Source organism: Apium graveolens, chromosome 5 (genome assembly GCF_009905375.1).
Source record: "Apium graveolens cultivar Ventura chromosome 5, ASM990537v1, whole genome shotgun sequence".
Lineage (NCBI taxonomy): Eukaryota > Viridiplantae > Streptophyta > Magnoliopsida > Apiales > Apiaceae > Apium > Apium graveolens.
The window spans coordinates 5,603,011-5,628,637 of NC_133651.1; the positions used below are offsets into that span (position 1 = coordinate 5,603,011).

Sequence of the window (25,627 nt, forward strand, 5' to 3'; positions counted from 1 at the left end):
TTGGCTTGTAGAGGTCTTCAGTTTTCTATAAGAGATTTTAGGCTTGTCGAGATCTTTAGTCTTCTCATCTTCACTTTGACTTATCGATAACTCTTAGTTCTCTAATGGCTTCTTGACTTGTCAATATCTCAGAGTTCTCTAGTCAAATTAACTTGTCGATATCTCAGAGTTCTCTAGTGAATTTTGACTTATCGATATCTCTGAGTTCTCTAGTGGAACTTGACTTATCGATAACTCAGAGTTCTCTAATGAATGTAGACTTGTCGATAACTCTGAGTTCTATAGTGAAGAAATGACTTGTCGATATATCCAATCTTCATGTCTTCAATTTTGCTTGTCGATATCTCTGAGTTCTCTAGTAGCTTTCCTGACTTCTCGATAAGCCATTCTGGAGTTCTCGAATTACTTTTCTATAACATTAAATCTGTGACTTGAAGAGATCTTGACTTAGAGTATTTTTCTCCAAACAGATTTATTTCAACTCCAGGCTTCTTTAAAATTCTTCTGACGCATGATCTTCTTGATCTTCTTCCAGATAGAATCCTTAGGCTTGATACTGTTTCAGGAAAAAGACTCCAGTCTGCTCCTTTGCATTTTTACAGACTTTAAGTGTTACAAGTACAAAATGCAGACTAAGATAACAACACAACTTACATAGGGTTGACCCCAAACTTAGTTGATTACTAAAAATAACAGTTCATTGATCTCCTCCTTAGATCAGATGTCCATTTGGCTTGCTTCATACTTTAATCAGGAACACTAATGATATTATTATCTTCAGTGATCTTTGACATCGTCACTTATATATTACAGACTCCCCCAACTTGTTCATTATGGAATTATGTACAAGTTCTGATAGATGATGTCAAAACTCTAACTAAATGTAGAAGTCAATCTCCCCCAACTTGTCTTATTTTGTGAATTGCATTTAGATTTACTCTTCTCTCCCTTTATTAAGAAGAGGGTATTAGTGTCTGGCAACATCCATCCAGCTGTTTCTGCATATAGAAATATTCTCCCCCTTTTTGGCATTATATCCACGTAGAAAGATCCAGTTAGATGCACATTGTTCAATCTTTTGTCATTGTCCATTTAGAACACTGTCTACAGCTTCAAGCTTCAGTGATATCTATAGTGATGAGTTCATCAAGTGGAATAGGAGTTTCACTTAGATCTGCAGAACAAGTCTGTCGGTAACAAAAGTCCTAAGATTTCTGTTCTTTTAAATAAGTAGTCTCACTACTTCTCACTACACTAGTCTCATGACTTTTAAGAGTCAGAGTTTCCTCACAAGGATTACTAAATCCAGACACTCATCTACCTCTCCTTTTGCCAAGAAGGATCTTGCGTCTCTTGTTTTCTATTTTTCTCTCAATCTTTTCTCTCATTCTCGCATGAAAGGCTCAATTATTGTTTGGCTTACAGAAATAAAAGGTGGTTGAGAAGAGTTGTTTGTGATCATAAGATTAGGGGTAATCTATATAGGTCTAATCATACTCATTTTATCAGAAAAGAGAATATTAGCTAGAAGTTGTGAGGTGAATGAATCATTAAGAACACCTGTGACTAGGGTCACAGTTTGACTCACAAATTGCTCTGTGGTTTTGATAGTGTGTTGTTCCTCACTTGTAGTGGGAACCTCCAACGGAATTGGAGGGGATTTGACTGGGTTACTATCAGGTATACCAGCCTCAAACCCTTGTGTGTATTGCAACAAACTGGCACATAAAGGTGCTATACTTGCCCGTCACATGACATTGTCATGGTCAATTGTACTTCTAGCTTTGACTGCTAAGGCAGCTTTTGCTAGAGTTATGAGGGGTGTTGTTCCTTCATGAGGAACCTCCAATTGAATTGAAGAGGATTTAGATAGCTCCCCCTCAGGAGTACTACCCTCAAACCTTTCAGTATGTGAAGACTGTTTTGCACATGAAGGTGCATTAGAGATACTCATGGGATCTTCAGTGAAAACTGATGAATTCCTGACGTTTGTGGTGGTTTCTTTTCTCAAACAACAAAACAACTGAAGAACATTTTAAAGTTTCTGTCCTTTTGTAAAACAGGTTACTTTTGAGAGTCACCTGAGTGAGATTGTGTTTGAGTTTGTGTTTGTGTTGATGTGCATGGGTGAACTGCAGTTTGGTTTTGAAATGTTTTAGCTGCAGTTTAGCACAAATACCAGTTGATTGATAATCTGAATTTCCTGTTATTGTCTGAATAAATTGTTTTGGACCTGTAATGCATTGAACATATGTAACTTTTTGGAGTTTAATTAGACATATGCATTGTAAGATATTTAGTTGCAAGCATTATTGCAGAAAAGATAATAATGAATTATGATATAAACACATAGTAATCATTACAAAAAAAATGATAGAGAAGAAGTAGAATTTTCATTAATAATGGAAACAGAGTACATTAAGATATAGATTTCAACAAGTAAATCCTAATCCTAACTACTCCAGTTTCTGCTTCTACTTCTCGGCCTCTATCCTCCTTGCCCGGCGCTGGTAAGCTCTGGACATAGAATGTGCAAGAGAAATGATTCTCTCATGCAACTCCAGAGCAGCAAGACGTTGCTGCTCAGCCACCATGGCACGTCTCTCCTGCTCCAGAGAGACTTCTCCCTCAAAGAAAAGGAAGTTTATCTGCTCTAGAGAGACTTCTCCCTCAAAGAAAAGGAAGTTTATCTGATCGTCCCACGAGAGTTCGTCAAAGACGTCAAGTGGAACATCAAAGGGGCTGCAAACAATCCCCCTGATGCGGACACGCAGTCTGAAAGGGTCATAGTAGATTTGGTTGTCAGTCAAATGATGAGCGGGTTGATAAACTCCATTGATAAGATTGTAGAAGACTGGGGCAGCCATTGGAGAGAGAGATGAACAAGAAGTGAGGTTAGGATGATTGTTGAGAAAGAGAGTAGTGATGAATAATGAAGAGAGAAAGGTTGAATTTATAGAAGGAGAACAGAAAGAAACCAAGAGACTCTTGAATTGCCCGGTTAATAAGTGTAATAATCACACAAACATATTTTACGAGTATCTAGACAGTTAAAAGTGACTAGTTACTATTCCCCATGCAAGTACTCAAGAATTTTAGTTCACTTTCTAGGTTAACTATTCCCCATGCAAATAAACAAGTACTCCCTACACAAAAAGTAACCCTTCCTATCAGCAAAATATTTCACTAGCTAACTCATCAAAACAAATACTAATAAGGAATTATTTCGAATAAATTCAAACACATAATTAGCATATAATCAAATAAATTTAACAATTATCAGCATTCTCAAAACATCACATATAATGTACTAGTCTACTTACATTAGACTAACATATTCCACATTTTTAAAAAAAAATTGCACATAAGCATGTAATTGTGTCAATAAGTCTAAGTAATTAGAGAAAAAGTATGTCAAAAGTATTTTGCTGAACATAATTTATGAATTAAATTATTTCAGTTTTTCATACTTTTTGCTTCTTTTGATCTGTTATTTATTAACTTTATATATTTAGGACATGAATTAATAAATATTCGGTTTGCTTAGAATTTTGAGAAATTCCAAGTTAAAATATGTATCGAGAAGTCTGGGTATTTATAGAAAAAGTAAATGACTTGTCGAGAACTCAAAAATAGACATTTGAAGTTTGTCTATCGATAAGTCATTTTAAGAAATGAAGTACATATCGAGAAGTCATTTTAAATTACTCTTTCGAGATGTCAAATAAATACCCAGTTTGTCCAAAAAGTGGACTGAACTAATTCTAACTTTTATTTGAATAAATTCAAAATAAAATTAGAATAAATTTTCCAAAAGTATTTTTCTAAAATAATTTATTAATTTAATTTATCTCAGTTATGAGTTATTGATAAGAAAAAAATTGTACTTGCAGAGAACTTTGTGAATAAACACTACTGGAAAACTCTACAAGGACTTATCGATAAGTCATTTTTAAGCCTATCGAGAAGTCACTCGAGAAGTCAGTAAATTGACTTATCGAGGACTCACTCGAGAAGTCCTAAAATGACTTGTCGAGAAGTCAATTTTTACTTATCGAGAACTCAGTTCTCTATATACTTTTGGTTTTGTAAATCTGCCTTGTGTTAATTTTACATATTGAGAATGTAAATTAACAACTGAGCGGTTTACTTAGAATTTGAAAAATTCCAAGTTAAATTTGAATTTGAAAAACAAATATGCAGAGATTTCTGAAATATTCATAATTCATATTTCAGTTAATTTCCAATTCAATCAAATTAATTTTGATTTACTGGAGATTAATCAGCTGCAAAACATTAGCTGAGTTCTTGCCTTAGGATGAAGAGTTATGCATTCCAATTTCACCTACAAGTCTACTGAAAGTTGCTTCATCCAAAGGTTTAGTAAAAATGTCAGCTAATTGTTTTTCTGTTGGTACAAAAATGAGCTCAATGGTACCATTTGTAGCATGTTCTCTGATGAAATGATACTTTACATCAATGTGCTTTGTCCTAGAATGATTAACTGGATTAGCTACTATAGATATAGCACTAGTATTGTCACACATAATAGGAATTTTGTATAACACTAGGTCATAATCCATTATTTGATTTCTAATCCAAAGCACTTGAGCACAACAACTTCCTGCAACTATGTATTCAGCTTCAGCTGTAGAAGTTGATACAGATTGTTGTTTCTTGTTATACCAAGATACAAGTCTTTGTCCAAGAAATTGACAGCTTCCACTAGTACTCTTTCTGTCAACCCTGCATCCGGAAAAATCTGCATCTGTGTAACCAACAGCTCCAAAACCAGTTCCCTTAGGATACCATAATCCCAAGTTTGGAGTTCCCTTCAAATATCTGAAAATCCTCTTTACAACCATCAAATGTGATTCTTTTGGATTGGCTTGAAATCTTGCACATAGACATGTTACAAATATGATGTTTGGTCTACTTGCTGTTAAATTAAGCAATGATCCAATCATCCCTCTATAACTTGAGATATCTACACTCTTGCCCTTTTTATCTTCATCCAACTTTGTTGCATTAGACATAGGTGTAGATGCAGGTGAACAATCAACCATTCCAAACTTTTTCAATAGATCCTTGACATATTTAGTTTGGCTGATGAAGATATCATCACTTCTTCGACTGACTTGAAGTCCAAGGAAGTAACTCAGTTCCCCCATCATACTCATTTCATATTCACTTTGCATAAGCTTGGAGAATCTTTGGCAAAGATTCTCATTAATAGAACCAAAGATGATATCATCCACATAAATCTGAACTAGGATCGTATCTTCACCATGTTTCTTGTAGAAGAGAGTCTTGTCTATGGTTTCTCTAGTAAAACCATGCTTCAATAGGAAATATGATAGTGTGTCATACCAAGCTCTAGGTGCATGTATTAGTCCATATAGAGCCTTGAGTAACTTGTACACAAAATTTGGAAATTTTGGATCCTCAAAGCCAGGAGGTTGTTGCACATAAACTTCTTCTTCTAGCTCACCATTCAGAAATGCACTTTTAACATCCATTTGATACACTTTAAAGTTTGAATGTGCAGCAAATGCTAGGAAAATTCTTATAGCTTCAGGTCTTGCAACTGGAGCAAAAGTTTCATCATAATCAACTCCTTCTTCTTGTGAGTAGCGTTTTGCAACCAACCTTGCTTTGTTTCTGGTAACTATAACATTTTCATCCATTTTATTCCTGAACACCCATTTTGTTCCAATAATGTTTCCATTATTTAGTGCAGGAACTAACTTCCAGACTTTGCTTCTTTCAAACCGATTCAGTTCTTCCTGCATGGCAGATATCCAGTCAGGATCCATTAGAGCTTCATCAATTTTCTTAGGTTCTACTTGAGACAGAAAACATGCATGTAGGCACTCATTAACAGTTGCACTTCTAGTCCTCACACCAGCAGTAGGATCACCAATAATTGCTTCTCTAGAGTGACTTCTATCCCACTTCCTTGTGTGAGTTTGTTGACTTGTGCCTTCATCATTTTCTTCATAATTGGTATGACTGGTAGATCCTTCTTCTCTTTCTCCCCCTGAGTTTGTGCTATCAAATTCAGGTGTTTGAGATGAGCTTCCATTCCCATGATTTTCATGTTCAGTAGTCTCTTCATTCATCATCTGTTGTGCATTAACTTCATCTTCTCCATCAGAATCACTATCAATGTTGAGGTTTTCAAATGCAAGGGCTTCAGCTTCATTATCATCAAGGCATTGCAAGCCTGAACACTTGTCATCATCAAAGGTCACATCTGTGCTCTCCATAATCTTCGTTTGATCAATCACATAAACTTTGTAGGCTGTTTTTTCCAGTGAATATCCCAGAAAAATTGCTTCAAAAACCTTTGAGCCAAATTTTCCCACATATTCAGAGTTGTCTTTCAAAATATAACACTTGCTTCCAAACACATGAAGATGCTTTACAGTAGGCTTTCTCTTAGACATGATTGAGTAGGGTGACTTTCCATGTGCCTTGTTAATGAGATATATGTTCTGAGTATAACATGCAGTGTTAACAACCTCTTCCCAAAAACTTGTTGGCAAATTGGCATCTTGCAACATTGTCCTAGTAGCTTCAATCAATGTTCTGTTCTTTCTCTCAACTATTCCATTTTATTGAGGTGTTCTGGCAGCTGAGAATTCCTGAACAATGCCTTTGCATAATTCACTTAATGTAGCATTTCTGAATTTTGTTCCATTGTCACTTCTCAATCTTTTCACACAATTATAATCTTCAACCTGTTTTTCTATCTTCTTGATGTGCTCAATTATGATGTGTGGAGTTTCATCTTTAGAGTACATGAACACTACCCAAGTGTATCTTGAGAAATCATCCATCATCACAAGTGCATATTTGTTCCTTGCAATTGATAAGACATTCACTGGCCCAAATAAGTCCATGTGAATAAGTTGCAAGGGTGCACTTAAAGAATTCACAGTTTTTGACTTGTGACTAGATCTTTTCATCTTTCCTTTCTGGCAAGCTTCACAAACTTCAACTTGAGCAAATTCCAGTTTGGGCATGTCTCTTACTAACTTCTTTTTAACTAAGTTGTTAATTGCCTTGAAATTCAAGTGAGACAGCTTCTTATGCCATAACTTGCTTTGTTCTTCAGATGCTTTTGTGTAGAAACAGCAAATACCGTCATTATTTGTTGAGTCCAAGTCTGCAACAAACAAGCTTCCTTTCCTTGCTCCTTTCAGAGCAACTTCACCAGTTTCTTGCTGATAAAAGTGCATTTTTCTTCGTTGAATAAAACTTCAAAGCCTTTGTCTGCAAATTGGCTAACACTGAGAAGATTCACTTCAAGACCAGCTACTAGTGCTACATCATCAATGACAACATTTTCAGAAATAATCTTGCCATATCCCATTGTGAATCCTTTGCTATTGTCTCCAAAGGTCACCAATGGGTCAGCTTTCTCCTCAAACTGTGATAGCAGGACCTTATCACCTGTCATATGTCTGGAACATCCACTGTCAATGATCCATATGACTTTCTTCACTTTGCCCTGCACACAATGAGATTCAGGTGTGTTTAGTGACCCAAGCAGTGTTGGGTACTTTCTTCTTGTTAACTGATTTAGCAGAAGTAGAGTGAGTTGTTTCAGATAAAATAGAGTTCAATGATTGTTGTGCATTTTCCCTTTCTGATGTAGACTTGAGTTTTGTTTCTTTAAGGTCTACTCTCAGTTTGTGGCAACTCTTCATCACTTTCAAGTTGCAAGGGATGCAGTCAAACTTATCACAAAATGAGTAGGGATCATTTAAATATGCTTCATTGTATTTGCAAGCTCCTTCAGTTGGCTTACTAACAACCTTTTTACAAAGGTGAGTTAGATGATTTCCAGAGCCACATTTTCCACACTTCTTTCCAAGAGTATATGCAACATAAGTCAGATTATTGTTATTGCTTATCCCTATTCTCCCATTTCTATTTTTCTTCCTCTTTCTTGCATCTTCAATCTTTATTTCTTTGATAGGAGTCTTGGTGCTTTGATTGTCCATGAGATTTTCTTCAGCCTTGGAAGATTGAGTTGAATTTGCATTTTTCTTTTTATTATCCTCATCTGCAATTTCTTGCTTGATGATCAATTCTTCTTCACTGAAGTTCATTTCACAAGTCTTGAACACATGTGACCCAATATTTCTCAGCATTGCTGGAACATTTTCACTCTCTGTTGCTTTTACTCTGTCACTTATGTTTTTCTTTTTGATTTTCAAGGCATCATAATCAAGACCAATACAAATGTTTGCACATGGTTTGTTTTTCTCATGGTATTGACCAACCAATTCAGATACATTCATGAAGGACTTCAACTTTACTTCATTTTTCTCCAGTTTTTCCCTTAGCACAGCCTCAATCTCATTTGCACACTTGAGCTTGTTCTTCAGATAACCATTTTCTTGTTTCAAGGCTTCAAGCTCCACTATCAACAATTCAGTTTCTTATTTTTCACTTTCAAGCTTTTCATTCAACTTTGTTAATCTGCTAACTTCTTCATTAGCAGCAACCATGCTTGTATAAATGTGAAACATTTATGTGCTCATCTTTTCAACAGTTTCCTTATATTGATTCACATTTAAATCAGTGGAGGTAAGAGTTGGTACCAGTGATTTACATGAGGATGATTCTCCTTACTCCAAGGCCATGAGTGCATAGTTTTCAAGTTCTTCATCTTCATCATTTTCAGAGTCATCCCAACTTTTACCTTCTGCAATATAAGCTTTGCTTTGCTTTTTCTTCAGAAGAGCTTCATACTTTGCTTCAAGTTCAAGATAAGCTTTATCTTTCTTTGCCTTCTTGGGTTTCCTGCATTCTGTAGCAAAGTGACCTAGTTCATCACAACTGAAGCACCTTATCTTAGATCTGTCAACAGATCCAGTTTTGTAGTCATTCTTGCTATCAGAATTGTACTTCCCTTTTTCCTTCCAGTTGATGTCATTATTGAAATACTGTCCTTTACTTTTAAAGTATCTTGGCTTCTTTACTCTAATGTTAGAGAATTTTCTAGCCAAATAGGCCATTGACTGCTCTAGCTCATCCAGTTCTTCAAAAGTATAGAACTCATCTTTTTCCAGTTCCAGAATGACTTGTTCATGCGAGTCATTTGTTCTTTGCTCACTTGTTAAGGCAACTGGAATTTGAGAACTTGGTTCATCATTGGATGTTTGGCTTTCATTTACAATTATAGCACTTGAGCCATCCACAACATGTCCTTGACCAGATCTCAATGATTGCCTTTGAATCATTTCTAGTTCATATGTTTTGAGAATTCCATATAGAACTTCCAGAGTTATTCTACTCAAGTCTCTCCCTTCCCTGATTGCTGAGATTTTCTGTTCCAAATGATCAGGGAGAGTGAGCAAGAACTTTAGATTCACTTCTTCAGCTTCATAGTATTTGTCATGAAGCTGCAAGTCATTTATCAGCTTATTGAATCTTTCAAACACATCAGTAATGCTTTCCTTTGGCTTAGCCATGAAACCCTCATACTGTGAAATCGGTATCCTTCTCCGATTTGACCTAACTTCCTTAGTTCCTTCACAGGGTATCTCAATCTTTTCCCATATTTGCTTGGCAGTGTCACAGTTGACAATGTTGTTGTACATCACATTATCTAGTGACTCAATCAATATTAATTGCAAGCTGCTATCCAGGGAAACTTTCTCTTTTTCAGGGTCACTATACTCAGAAGGATCTTTTGGAGCATAATGAGCTGGAATAACCATGTCTCCATCTGTAGATTTCTCAACTCTAACCATAGGAATGAAGGGTCCATTCTTGAGGATCTGAATGTAGAGTGAATTGGTCATCTTGATGAACAACATCATTTTCTTTTTCCAAAGAGCGTAGTTAGCTTTGTCAAATGTAGGAATTTTAATGCTACTGATTTTCTGTGTATTCATTCTTCCAAGATTTTAAATCTGTTTACTTTCAGATTTTGCTCTGATACCACTTGTTAGGAAATGAATAACACACAGGGGGGAGGGTGAATATGTTTTTACTGTTTTTAGGCTTTTCTTGAATGTTTATGATAACACAAAGTAAATTAATTCTGATAGTGAAATGTGTTCATGCAGAATTTTAGCTTGCAGAAAATAAAGAACACAGATATTCAAAACTCACTTAAGTTTATATTAAAATTAAGACTGTTTTGCTACAAAATTTCTAGGCTCTTTGTTGATAAAGAGCTTAGCTTCTTCTTGAGAGTGTTACAAGAAATTTGATCTAAATTGTTACAACTGACTAAGGACCAGTGTTAACTTTATAATTCAGTTAACTGCTGGTTTACACAGTGTGTAATAAGACATGCTATTAGCTTTTCTAAACGGTCACTTGTTATTTTTATTTATAAAAAAATAGATCTTCCATTTCTGGCTTATCATATCTTTAGCATCCTGTGTTCACTTTGATCTTCCTCGGTCAGTTAATCTTTACCATTGATCTTGCACATTCTTCAAGCTGCTTTTTGTAGACTTGTCAATCCAGCTGTTGGATTGTTTGCTGATTGTTTATCTTGGATATTGAACTGATCTGCAATTTTGTACTTTGAGATTGTACCTCGAGATCTCCAGTTTAGGTCTATAGAACACTTGACATCTCGATAAGTATATTGGTTTATCGAGATCTCTAGTACTCTATATTTAGTTTGGCTTGTAGAGGTCTTCAGTTCTCTATAAGAGATTTTAGGCTTGTCGAGATCTCTAGTCTTCTCATCTTCACTTTGACTTATCGATAACTCTTAGTTCTCTAGTGGCTTCTTGACTTGTCGATATCTCAGAGTTCTCTAGTCAAATTAACTTGTCGATATCTCAGAGTTCTCTAGTGAATTTTGACTTATCAATATCTCTGAGTTCTCTAGTGGAACTTAACTTATCGATAACTCAGAGTTCTCTAATGAATGTAGACTTGTCGATAACTCTGAGTTCTTAAGTGAAGAAATGACTTGTCGATATCTCCAATCTTCATGTCTTCAATTTGGCTTGTCGATATCTCTGAGTTCTCTAGTAGCTTTCCTGACTCTCGATAAGCCATTCTGGAGTTCTCGAATGACTTTTCTATAACATTAAATCTGTGACTTGAAGAGATCTTGACTTAGAGTATTTTTCTCCAAACAAATTTATTTCAACTCCAAGCTTCTTTAAAATTATTTTGAGGCATGACCTTATTGATCTTCTTCCAGATAGAATCCTTAGGCTTGATACTGTTTCAGGAAAAAGACTCCAGTATGCTACTTTGCATTTTTACAGACTTTAAGTGTTACAAGTACAAAATGCAGACTAAGATAACAACACAACTTACTTAGGGTTGACCCCAAGCTTAGCTGATTACTAAAAATAACAGTTCATTGATCTTCTTCTTAGATCAGATGTTCATTTGACTTGCTTCATATTTTGATAGGGACACTAATGATATTGTTATCTTCAGTGATATTTGACATCATCACTTATATATTACATGAACTGAATACAACCTGCACAACCTGAAATGATCCGTTATTGAGAATTTCAATTTTCTTCACTTAATTATTTATTTTCATTTAATTTCACGTAATTTTAACTTGACCCGAAATTAACCCGTTTAAAAATACGAACACGATCCGAAACCCGAAATTGTGTGGAAATAAATGTTAGTACATATTCTTGTAACAAAGCAAGTAAAAAAAGTGTATGAGGTGTGCTGCACAGCCTGCACTACTTTGAAGTCAAAGATTTACTACATGAAATTGTTAAATTCAGGATTGTTTTTTAAGTTTTAAAATAAATAACACGTTAAAGGGCCAAACTGCACTCCCTGAATGCATATTAATTATTTTAAAAAAAAAATTAATTCACAAATAATATAATCTTTTCATAATATATTTGCTCCGAAAATTAAAAAAAAATAGCTGAATTTCACGTTACCTTTACGATATTCAACACACCTCAATAACTCCAATATCTCACCTAGACAGACTAGATGTGTGATTCACATTGTAATGAGATGTCCCTCTTTGTGCCACCGGTTACCAATGGAGACAGAATATCCTGTTTGTTAATTACCACTTTACTTTAGAATTTTATCACTTTTAATTACAAGCTTTACCTTTCCATTCTTTTTATCACATTTGGGGAAGGTCTAACAAATTTTCCCTTTTCATTTTATTAAAATTTGTGTAGCTTTTGAATAATGTAGTAGATAATAAAAATTGCAAAGGAGTTGAAACTTCAACGGCCACAAACAGGGTCTTTATTTGGTCCTCCCAAGACCTAAAAAAACTCTCAATTTATCTTAAAATGTAAATGGTCCCTTATTTCACATGTGATTCCCCCCTAAAAGCCTGAACAGTTTTGATTTATAAACCTGTTTCAAATGCTTCTCCATCTCCTTCTTATTATTTGTTCATTTTGAATATTTGTAAACCAATATTTGAAAAAGACTAGAATAATATTTTATCGTCATGATCCCTATTTATACACTAGAATAATATTTTATTGGCATGATCCCTTTTTATAGACTAGAATAATATTTTTTTTTCATAATCCCTGCTTATATACAGGCGTTCATTTAAAATCGAATCTAGAATCTTGATGTGTTAAACTCCTAAAATCCCGGTCTTGCTCTGCTATTAGGATGAATTAATATTAAATTTTTTGCTTTCTGTACATTAAACATGCATAATTGACACTACATTTATGATTAATCTCAATATGAAATTAACAGATTGAATCTAGTCAAGTGTCTATAATTCTTTTTGAATATGAAATTAACGGGATTATATCTGAAGCTCCCTCCATGTCATTTTAATATTTTAATAGTTTATTTTATAAAATAAAATTTTCTCAAAATATTTGTCATGTTCTATAACCTATGCAAATTTTATAATTTCAATATTAATTAAAAATTTCTTATAATGAATGTTATTGTATAAAAATTGAAAGTGCACATTATTTTATAGATTTTTCTCTATGTATATCTATTATTATGTGAAAATAAAAAAAAATATAATTTCAAATTCTTAATATATGTGAAATTTGTAAAATGAAATATCAAAATGTAATGAATGGAATAATAAGTTATAATAACTCTTTTTTCCCCTTTCAATTAATCAGGTATTATAACACGCGAACCATTCGTATATTCGCATAGAAACGTATTCAATAGTATCCTTTTTGTTTTTTGGTTGATAACAAGTCACCATTAGATTTTTGCACAGTGAGTAATTATTAACTGGCACCAATTAATACTCTTCTTTTATTGTTTGACCAATTTACAGTCCAAATAGAACGGAAAATATAGGAAATATTTGATTGAAATATCGATTTATGATTATCGCGCGAGTTTTAAAAAATTAAATAATTTATTAATAACTTATCAAGAAAAGGTTAAATTAAATAAATAATTTTTGAATAATTTATCGTTACACGTAAAAAACATAGAATCCATTTGCAAGTATTTCTCACATTTGGGCTTTTTATTAAAACAAGAAACTAATTAAGTGTGTAATAAGAGGCAATGTGTTAATGGGACCAACCAAAATATAGCTTCATGTCTCTCCCCCTCTTCTACTTGTTCAGTTCTTGAAGATAATGAGTAGAGCCTCTGCTCTTCTCTTCTCTCATGGTTTCTCAACAACATGAACCCCTTCTTGAAAACCCCATCTTTTTTCTTGATGCTCTCTTCTGTGAAGAGCCTTTTGATGAGCAACAAGATCTGGGTACTCTTTCTTTTGACCAAGAAACTGCCACAACTCTCAGTAATAACAACAATAATAAAGCTTTAATCTTGTTTCAGCAAGACTTCTTTTGGGAAAATGATGAGCTTTTAGGCCTTTTGGAGAAAGAAAAATTGACCCTTTTTAATCTTGATGATGAATCTGTAATGCAATCAAGAGGAGAAGCTGTTGATTGGATTTTAAGGGTTTGTTGTTATTATGGGTTTAATGGGTTGACTGTTGCTTTAGCTGTTAATTATTTTGATAGGTTCTTGTCAAGTTTTAATCTTCAGAATGATAAACCATGGATGAGTCAATTAGTTGCTGTTGCTTGCCTTTCTTTAGCTGCAAAAGTTGAGGAGACTCAAGTGCCTCTTCTTGTAGACTTACAAGTATGTGTACATTTGCTTTGTTTGTTTTTTTTAGTGTGTGTAATGGGTGTTTGTGGAAATGTCATTTTTTGTAAAAAAACAAAACTTGGGCTTTTTGAATATATGTTTGATTTGGTGATTGTGAATGATGGTTGTGTATAGGTAGAGGATTCAAGGTTCTTGTTTGATTCAAGGAGCATTCAAAGAATGGAGCTTTTGGTGCTCGCTTCGCTCGAATGGAAGATGAATCCAGTGACACCATTTTCATTCTTTGATCATATCATAAGGAGGCTTGAATTGGAGAGCTGCCCACATTGGGAGTTTCTAAGAAGGTGTGGCTGCCTTTTCCATTCGATTGTTGCCGGTAAGTATTAAATTAACCACTTTAATTACCATTTTTGCTATTGAAAGTATATCAAACTAGACTTAGGAATGTTGTAGTGTGGAATAGGAAGTTAATCTACTCAGTTATATTGATTGTTTCGACAATGTACATTACTTACAGATTCTAGGATTCTCCGTTACCTTCCATCCGTGGTAGCTAGTGCCATAATGTGCCTTGTTATCAAGGAAGTTGATCTTAATAATGCACCGGAATTTCAAAACCAGCTCATGGAGATCCTTAAACTCAACAAGGTTGTTTTTTGCTACATGGAAATATACAATTCTGCTTATTTTTAAGTTTTAACTCACATGGATGGAATTTAAATACCCTTGTTAATCAGGATGTCTAATTGTTCATCTGGAATGTGATTTATTGCAGGAAAGAGTGGATGAATGCTGTAACCTGATTACAGAACTACTTGGCGATTGTGGTTACAAGAAATACCTAAACCATAAAAGGAAGTACTGCCCTGTGCCTAGCAGTCCTAATGGAATCATAAATGGAGATTTAAGCTGTGATAGCGCTAGCTACTCATGGACAGTAGCTTCCTCAGTTTCATCTTCGCCTGAACCTTGCTTCAAGAAGAGCAGAGCTACGGAACAACAGATGAGACTGCACCTCTAAATCATGTTTCCATCAGTGTGCTTATCTGTCCTACTTGAGCTTCATTTGCTCTCTTGCTAAGTATATTGCAATGGTATAATATTAGCTTTGTTCTATGTAGTGATTGCAATATGTTCTCCTAAGATACAATGATGGCTTTTAATGTACAACAATTATATTACTCATCTCTAATATTCAATCCCAACAACTTTTGGTGAGTACATTGGCCTGATAGATTTTTTGTGTTGAGTTAAATACAAAGTAGATTCCCATCCCACCCAATAAGTCGTGTACCTGAAAAATAATATTAGCAACGGTTATCATTGCATATGCCCGGAGGTATGTTTTACATTTGGTTGCTCCTCACATCTGTGTTATGTAGGGGTGTATAATACTTAGAGATTGAGGGTCTAGGTCTTTGTTGTTTCTCTACTATCAGTTTTGCATAGAGCAAACAATCAACAAGGGCATGTTGAAAATACAGTTCCTTTTAGTGAGGGGGATGACAAGGATATTGTAATATCTGTTTTAGGACTTTTGTAATTGGTTTGACCTTTTTTCTCCGGTGATCATGCTTTAAGCGGTATAATAAACAGGATTAGATGTCTTTCCTCGCAAAGACATTTACTTGTCTCTTTCTTTTCCACTTCCAAAATGGAGATTGATAGAACTGTAAGTATATAACATGTCTGGCGAGTACAAAAGTATATTACATAACATGAATCTAAGGATGTATGATACACCTAATTTATAATTGATAGAAGTCTGTAATCATCAAGGCAGATGCTTCCCAGTTTTCAAACTTCCACTGCTAGACCGAATGCTTGTTAGGACTGCTTAATTAAGGATTAAGGTTCATTTTCAATTCCGCGTGATCATACTAAGGCATTTCAAGCAGCAAAACTATTTGACCTCCTGTATCATTTGTTTTCTTGAAATCGTCTGTTTGGTTCAATGACTCAGTATCTCAGCCAGCATCTTAGTTTATTATTGGTAGTGTATTTATCACTCTAGAGACCATTGATTGCCAATTTTATATGCTATCTATTGATTGTAATATCTTGCTCTAGTGCCCTTATGCCATATTGTAATGGTGTGCTATCAGCCATTCTCACCTAAAAAATGCAAGCTTAACTTCTAAATCAGTGGCCCTTGTTAACTTGTTGCTAAGAAATCTAGCTATTTAAATCTTGCATTTAGTCATCATATGGGTAATATGTGCTAAAAAGTATAGCTAATAGCAAATGATGCATGCATTACACAAGTTATCAAGTATATAAAGGCATTGGTGCCTTATTAAAATACATATTAAAATGAGAAAGTACAAAAAGGATAAGAAACTGAAGGGATGGTATAAATTTTGGGCATTTGACTTTTCAGATAGAATTGTGGTACCTCTTGATCTTGTGGGGTTTACATGTCTATAATGTCCTGGAGTTTCTTGCTTTTCCCGCTTTTTGGTTGATCTGCTCTCATGCATACATAATGCATTACATATAAATACTGTCTCAGTACAATAATTATTTAGAGGTGAGATAGGTTGAGACTTGAAACTTTGAAAGTTGTCAAGAGAGCAGAGTAGCTAAACTATTTGGGCTCCACTTGATAAATATGGAATGATATGATTGTTACTTTTCCTTTTCTCTTTTTGCTTCATTCAATTATTCATCTCAGATTACATTCTAATTTTAACATTGTGACTCTATTGTACCACTGTTTTACATGATTCTTCTAGCATCAGTGTTTAGTATCTGCAGTATTAGGGAGTTACATTTATGTTTTATATGAATATAAGGGGCTAATTCATTCTTAACGTGCCTACGATTTTTGGTTGCAGTAAATATGTTACGACAATCATCTCTCACGTACCCCGTATATAGTGTGATATATTACAATTATTCCCTCCAGCTTGTCCAAAAAATCTGCCATCTACTAATTTGTGAATACTACTTGATAATCTCTATTCTAAAAATCACCGATTTTACCGATTAATTATTTTAATATGCTCTGTCGATTTGATTTTATAATCCGATTAATCATTGCACTATTTTTTTAAATTAATATATTTAGTATAATAAATTAATTATTTTTAAATTTTATTAAAAACATCCGATTAATGTTCCGATTAATCACTGAAAGGTCGCATTACCGAACAATGCCGATTTCCGCTTTCTAGAATAATGCTTGATATTATGAAAGATATTCCCATTGTGATCTTTTGGCACCTTTTTCTAGTGCAAGGACTCTAGTGATGTAGAGGAGCCTGCCTGGGAAATTTGTTGACTGGTATGCTGTGTCAGAATATGAGGGTAGCTTAATCCAGGTTTAAGATTGACAAATCCAGAATCAAAAGATTAATCATGTGTTTTAGATGGTCCAAAGTGGTTAATAAGAATTTAGATGAATAGATAAACTTCTAATGCAATATCCTAATATTAGATTCATTTTGAGGAGCCCTGAAAATTAATACTATGACAGGAGGCAGATCACCAGTCCAAGTTGAATATTTGCAGCATTGAACTGCCATCTGAGTCCCTTACATATAAACAGACTGAGAGTATTTATTTACATAAAATGTGCATTTTACAACTTATTTCTTGTAGTTATTGATTAGCAAGTACCCTTTTTACCGACAGTAAAAAATCTTGGTTAATGAAAACCTTTTTACCGACAGTAAAAAATCTTGGTTAATGAAAACTGAAGATTTGAAACCATACTTTTTCATATCTTGTCTCTTGCTTTCATGCATTTTCTGTCTTCTGTCCACATCCATAGATGGTTTATCGATCCGTTAAAATAAAAACCCTAAAATCAAAAATTGAAGCACGGAATTTGTGGTAATTTTTCGCAGAATGATGATTACAACCATTTATATTCCGGGGAACAAGACCGTACAAACTACTGTAACACTGATTATCTGAGGCTAATTGTCCTTTGAAATATTGTGTGTTTGCTTAGAATCTAAATCTTTATGGCCGTACAAATAGATAGAGTTAAAGAATAAATCATTTAGAATGAAGCTTGATTACAAAATCATTTGAACTGATTCGGAATCCAAATGTTAGAGATGGTAATTTATTTATTTTTTGTAGTAAAAAGGAGTGTCATATCGAAAGGGACAAATGATACTCTTGTACAAAATGATACGTCCATCATCTTCAATTCTCCTTTTCGTATATTCCCTCGTTCCCGCTTAATTATTATGGTTTCTGACACAATATTGAACACGTATTTTAAAAATAAATAAAAATTATAATTTTATAATTATTTTAAAAAAAATCGAATAAAAATAGAATATTTAACATTTATTCAGAAAAAAAATAAAATTTAGAGAAATATATTTTTAATTCATTTTGAAATGCGTACATGTCCGATACTGATAAACGATAACAATTTGAAGAAACGGAAACAATATTATCATTGGTGTGTATGTGTAGGGACTGTATTGCTGCTCAATACTTGCTGGCTGCATGTATAGGTGAGTTGTCTCGTCAATTCAAAGGCATATAAAGTGAGGGAGGAGGTGGGGGGAGAGGCCCCCATATTGAAATGAAATGAAGTCATGGCTCAGAGTATTTATTCAACAAACAGTTTACTTTAGAGGGGAAGATATGAAGCTCCTCATCATCAATTTAATTCCACAACTACAATAAAGTTTGTGACCTAGCTACGCCTCTAGAAATTTGGAATGGTCAAACAAACTGCCTTACTCGACTATTTCAATTTCTGGAACCCACTCCTCGTGGCTGTGTTCATTTCATTTCCGTGGATACCATGTGAATGCGTATTAGTATTAGTATTAGTATTACGATTTTGGCACAACATAAAAAAACCATAGAAAAACCCTAATATAGTCTTTCTTACTACTCTCTATGTTTCAATTTATCTTTGTTATTTGAATTTTTATAATTAAATTGACTCAATTTTGACCGAAAACTTTACGTAGTATAATTTCAAAAATACTTATAAAATTTATATCATTAAAAAGTATGTTTAATCTACTTTTATATGTATATTTTAATTTTTTAAAATAATGAAAGAATAAGTTTTTATTTACGGTCAAAATTGAGTTAATTTAATTATCAAAAGTCAAACAAGACATATAAATTGGGACGGAGGAAGTATTTGTTAAAATTTGTTAAGATGAAAAATCTTTATTTCCCCATGCCTAAGAGCAAGTCCCACATTCTCTTATATGAGCTCTTAAGTTCAATTATTAGGATTTTGACAAAAAAAACACTCAAACAGTGTCTTAGTACTTGCTTATATCACTAAGAGCACCTCCGACAGCTTAGCTATTTGGAGTCTTAAAGTCAAATATAAGGAACATAGAGAAAAAAACTATTTCAACAACAGTATCCTAGTGATTTCTTAAATCAATAAGATTCACTAAGATCTTATTCTCATTCCTTATCTTTAGCTAAGCCCTCTCCTCTTTTAACTTTTATTTTATAATATATATTTGAAAAAAACATTTTAACTTTTATTTTATAATATATATTTGAAAAAAACACTTTCTCTTTCTTTACTTTATATAATAATGTTACTTTTTAATGATTAAATATTGTATAAGGAATGAATATAGGGAATATTGTTTGAGTTGAAAATAGCTATTGATGTCTTAAGTTACTAAGATCCAATATTTTATATTAAATTTAGGGAATGACATAAGAAGCTTTTGGAGATGCTCTAAGACATGAGTTTAATTCTTTATCTTTAAGAAACTTCTAGTGCTCCCTTATTACATTTTTAACAATAAAAAATTCATTTATCTCTTTGTTTGTTCCACTTTGTGTTCATATCTTTTCAAATTTATTTAATATAATAATGATAAGGAAATAAGATAAGGATCATTGTTAGAGTTAAAATTCAAAATTATGTATTAAATCACTAAGAGTTAATATTTTATAATATTTATAAAAAAAAACCACTAAAACACTATTGGACTTGCTCTAAGCTTTAAGAGTATATGAGTTTTCCAAATTTGCTTATTATGTTTACATTTTTACTATTGCAAGACAATAATCATCTGTCAATTTAAATATATTGCGACAATCATAAGTCAGTAATCGAAACCTTTATATTAAGCACCTTAACGTCAAGATTTGGCGAAATTGAATCATAACAATCATCTCTGTAACTTGAAACCTTAATATTAAGCACCTTAACGTCAAGATTTGTAAAGTTGAATATAATTTACGGCACAAGCGAAGTTGAAATCTTTAATTAAAGATTAAAAAATCATGTTCGAGATTTTGACTGGTGTGAACTGTTTAAGGTTTAGGAGGTACATAAAACATTCCTCAAAATCCCACTACAGGAGTTGGAATATAAGATTGGTGGTGTCTGTTTGGTTCATGTATTGGCACTTTGAGTAATGGTAATGAGTTCACACACAAACACACGCACAGTATATATAAATTAAAAGACTGATTTGTCTTTTCAAGACAGAAGTTGCTTGACAGTGGAGTTGACAGATGAATGAAATGAATTACTGTGTTTCGACAACTAAGATACAAATGGAAAACAACACTAACTGTGTGTGACATGACTTCAATATCTGCAATTTTTTTTATGTTGTGTTAAGTTTATTACAAAATCTTCTCATAGTCAGGGAATATATGTTGCCCTGGCTGGAATCAACTTATGTTCCATCCCTTGCCCTGGTTAAAACAAGAGAAATGTGTCTTAACTTTGTACCAATCTGGCTGTCCATTTCTTTCGATATACTTGTAACGTCACATGTAGCATGTAACGAAGATTATGTAGCATGTAATACCAATATGTCAATAAATTTCTTTCGATATACTTGTAACGTAATATGTAGCATGTAACGAAGATTATGTAGCATGTAATACCCGTCTGGTTATAAAGTTTCGCTGCATTTGTATGCCGTTGTGCAACTTCTCATCCCTTCTATATATGTGATTATGATATTAAATCAATGAAAATGTACAAATTATGTCCTTAAGAGATGATTTAAAACCTCAAAATCGGATCATCATAAATTCGCAATCATATAGGTATCGTTAATTACAATTGAAATCTATCGTGTCAATTTTCCTTGAACATGATCTAGGAACGCAACAAGCTTGTTGGTAGAACAATAAATCAAAGGGGTTAATTTGAAATAGCTTCTCTGGCAGTTTGAAGGGTTGCCTTGGCAGAAGCAGCAGCATTTTCCAGGACACCGCCGCTGGTGTTAGACTTTTTGGCCGGGGGGTGTGGCTGATGAGTCACCTGCACCGGCCTTTGTTCTTGTTGTTGCCCTCCAGCTGATGTCCTGTAATCTACCGTCTCCACCTTCTTCTCTCCTGCATTCGCGATCCCAGCTGCCTTTACATAAAAATTAACCAAACAATTATATAACGGTTTCACAAATTGAGAATGATTTCGGTACAAAGACTGTAAAACCTGTTGGAACAAGAATGCATATCCGTATTTTTTTTACCTGATTATTGGTTGATGGATTGCTGCTGCTCATGTTCGCTGATATGCTAAACTTTTCAGTTTTGGAGATGATAATGTATTTCACCATCAACAAATTATAAATACATTTCCTTAAGTTTTGTAAGGCAATCAGCTATTGCCAATCATGGGGATACTTCCTATTTTTGGGGATAATTTTAGTGGTCAAATTTCCAAATTAATGAGATCTTTGTTGTTTAAACATAGTCCTACCCAACATTGAAGTCCATTGCTAACGTCCCAGTGAGATGAACTCCCATAATCTCTTCAACACGAGCTCTAGTAACTGGGAACCCTCCTTAATCTTCGAATTGTACATGATGTGTATCATAAATATAAGCACAATATATGAAACAAGTCTTGAATACCAATATTTGGAATTAAAACTAAGAGGCCCTTGACATCATTTACTTCAGTAACCAGGTGAAATTAAAGTTTAAATTGTGATAGAAGATTCACGATTATGTATTATGACAGACAGTAGAACATGGATTGTAAAAACAATTGTCGACGATCTACTTTAACATATACTGAGAGGCGAGAGATATTATGGTGAACAAAATGTCTATGGAACCAAATGTGGGCAGGTCATTCATTCTTAAACTAGAGAAGAATCAGAAAGTGATTAGAGGCGATGGACTGCAATTGACATCAGAAGCATCAGAAATTCTTTGCCTTGGTGAAGCTTTGTTAATGGCAGCTGCATCAACGTCAACATTGACAATGCTTTTCCTTTTCTGAGTATCAAAGTTTTCTTTATCTTCTACAACCTCAGATATAGGACTCAGAATATCCCGTTGCTTCTTCTGCTGGCACAGTATGGCTCGGGCTTCTTCCACAACTGAAGCATCATCGTCTGCAGCATACAGAATCCTTAATATTGCTTCAACGACCTGAAATTAAAACGATACTTTAGAATGCAATAAAATATAATAATGCTTATGAATATCAAAGAGAACCAAGCAAAGAAACATACAGGTGTATTCTCAATCTGTGGAGACTGGCACAGGATCTCGATATCCCTGAGCTTAGCAAAGTAGAAATCCCTCTCTTTCTCAAGCCCATCAACTGATAGCTTCAATTCTGTGATCTGCATATTGCTGTAAAAGTAAGATTCTAGACAACATTCTATATTTAGTTAAAAGTTCAATAATGCACTAATAACTTTACCTGTTTTTCATACTCGGGCTCTGCCTTTGAAGTAGGTCTACAAACCTTGACTGATTGAGTAGCTGCACTTGTATGAGGTGCATCAGTTTTTCGAGCATTGTGAGTTCTAGGTGCATTTCCTGCAGGTTTATGCGAAGCTTGTGATGGTGCACATTTCCTGCTAGCATCCTTCCCTCCTTTGCTAGGCTCTCTCCTCTCCAAAGGATTGTAACTGACATTTAACCATAGTAACAGATTCTCAGGATAATGTCAAATGGTAATACATGAGGAACGACACAAGCAAAACTGAGTAGAATTTCTCTTTCGGTGCATCTAAATTTTGAAAAAGGATATGCTTCTAATTGAGATAGTCTATTTAGACAGATGAATTCTTTCAAGTACAAAAACAATGAGAAATTAGTAAGGTCGTAAAAGGCTGAAAGATTGATATTAACAAAGTTAGTTACAAATTACAATCGACCTATATTGAGAGTTTGCTTTATGGGAGTAGAGTTTAAACAATTTTCCTTGAAGACCTATGGAAAACAAAAAAAAACTGCCAGGTACTTTCTCAGGTATAGTACACTATTCCAGCAATCTGAGTGGTTAACAAGTCATAACATTTAAGTAAGTTAAAACAGCTCAAATCTTATCTGACTAATTCGTGACGTGAGATCAAAACCAAGTCAAAAACACAATTATATGTGCTGATTTACCTGCAAAGAATCTAAAAGCAACCAGTACCATTATGTTAAGAATGAAAGTAGAAACTTACAACGGACTAACAATTTATCTACACAGAAAGAAAGGGTACTTCAATATACCAATCTGTTCCCAAGGTTAGTAAAAAAAAATATTTAAGCACAAACATGCAGCAAACAGAGAGATGCTACCAAATCCTCTTCTTTTAAAGAAATAGTCGTTTTCACTAAGAACATTTATACACACACGGAAATATAGTAATGATAAAGAACTGATAAATAATTTTAACCTGCAATTGATCAGGTATTATCGTATTACTATTATAATATTATATGCATGCCTATGATATGTAATTCGTAATATTAAACACTTTATGCATCCAAGTACACAGGTTAAGATGCAAACAACTTACGTGGAATGGATGACAGTGGCATAAATAAAACCAATGGTTAATCGTTACCTGTGTAGCTTGTCACCCCCACTTACTGAATCACAGTATCGCTTCATCCACTGCATAAATTCAAGATTATCCAAGGGTCTTCCTTTCACGAGCTTGCTCACCTCAATGTGCTGAACCAAGCAACTTTGTCAAGTCATGTAAAAATGTAGAACACTATTATATGCCACTCGCCAAAATAAGTAATGATTGATCTCACATTAAAATACACAAATAATGAACAATTAATGAGTGAAAAACAGCAACCAAAGAGAAGCAGGAATATGAACTAATGTTTGCAATTTATCTCCTGAAACAACTGTCTAGGTTTTATTGACCTCTTGAGACAATCAAAATGGCATAAAAGATATAAAGAAACAACCCATTAGGCATCAAGACAGAAGGTACCAAGAGACATAAATTTTTTGAAAGTACTACTACTAGCATCGTTAAAAGATTACCAACTCTGCTGAACATTAAGGTATTAACAGAAACAACTATATAATTTATACCAGTAACGAGTGGATAACCATAACAAACCCCTCGAACAAATATGAAAATGATGGCGCCAGGAGAATTTCCACAATAGACCTCTCCTAAACCAAGTTCTTGTAAAATCATAAGATATCGACAAAAGGCACTTAATGCATCTCATATAATATAACAAATATATCTGTAATTCTTTACATTACAATCTCAAACTAGGAACAGTTGGTATCATTCCTCATAAAATCGAAATAACCCATCACCTAAGCTTTTAAATCAACCAATTCACAACACAATTGCAACCATTACAGTCATGAGTAACACTATGCTAATAGCATAAAACCATAAAACACACATAAACACGGAGCAATAGATGTATGACATAACAAATTATAGAGATAACCTTGGTAATCTTCAACTTATTGAAGATATCCTGAAGAACTTTATAGTTCTGAATCATCTCGTACTCGCTTTTCGCATCGAAATTCACTTTGTGCATCGGCACCATCCCAGGATGTACAGCATCCATCAATTGACAATGAACAGCACCAGAACACGCCTTCAATCAACCACAATTTCATATAAATTAATAAAAATAAATAAATTTGGGGGTTAGGGTTTCGAAAAAAAGAGGCAATTACAGTAAAACCTCGATATATGAATATTCGATAAACAATCAATCTCGTCAAATAAATAACTGTTTTCGGTCCCAACATATTAGAGACGATGTATTTTTAACCTCGATAAATAACATATTAGAGATGATGTATTTTTAACCTCAATAAATGAATAATCTCGGTAAATGAATAAAATTAGAGTACCTCTTCGACTTTGGAGAGATTGAGCTGAAGAGTAGTGTTGATCCAAGACAAGATCTCAGATCTGCCGACGAAATAAGCGCCGTCCATCATTCCTATGTTTGTCGCCATTAATTCAAGCTTTCTCTCTCTACAATTTGTGTGTTTAGTGTTGAGATGTTATCTAGAGAGAGAACCCAATTTGAATATTGGGATGAAATGGGGGTTTGAGCGGGCCTTTTATGGTTTTAAAATACGGGAGGAGCGGTTCTTAAAAGTTGAAATATTGTTTCCTCATTTTCCCTTTCTTTTCTTTTTTTTGCACCATTATTGTTTTTTATTTGTTACCTTTAATAGATTATTTAAGTGGTGTTATGTTGTATTTTTTTACAGCGGGCAATAGGGTCGTGTCATATACTTTCGTGTCGTATAATTTCGTGTTTCATGTGCGTAAACACTCATATCCGACCCGAAATGATTTCGTGTACCAATATGTGAAACCCATATCCGATTAGAATCGTGTCGTGT

The 25,627-nt window shown here is 33.9% G+C and overlaps 1 protein-coding gene and 1 pseudogene across 1 annotated transcript; one reads left to right on the forward strand and one right to left on the reverse strand.

Moving 5' to 3' along the window:
* The first annotated feature begins 13,503 nt into the window (after positions 1–13,503).
* LOC141662078 (cyclin-D3-3-like) lies at positions 13,504–15,282 on the forward strand (annotated as a pseudogene).
* Positions 15,283–21,926: 6,644 nt separating this feature from the next.
* On the reverse strand, positions 21,927–25,337 carry LOC141662080 (microtubule-associated protein RP/EB family member 1C). The gene is made up of 6 exons (XM_074469131.1): positions 25,124–25,337; positions 24,706–24,861; positions 23,841–23,950; positions 22,700–22,910; positions 22,506–22,619; positions 21,927–22,422 (listed from the first exon to the last, which is right to left on the reverse strand). Exons 1-6 carry the CDS (start codon positions 25,229–25,231, stop codon positions 22,144–22,146), a joined length of 978 nt encoding a protein of 325 aa, XP_074325232.1. The 5' UTR covers positions 25,232–25,337; the 3' UTR covers positions 21,927–22,143.
* Between the last annotated feature and the right edge of the window lie 290 nt (positions 25,338–25,627).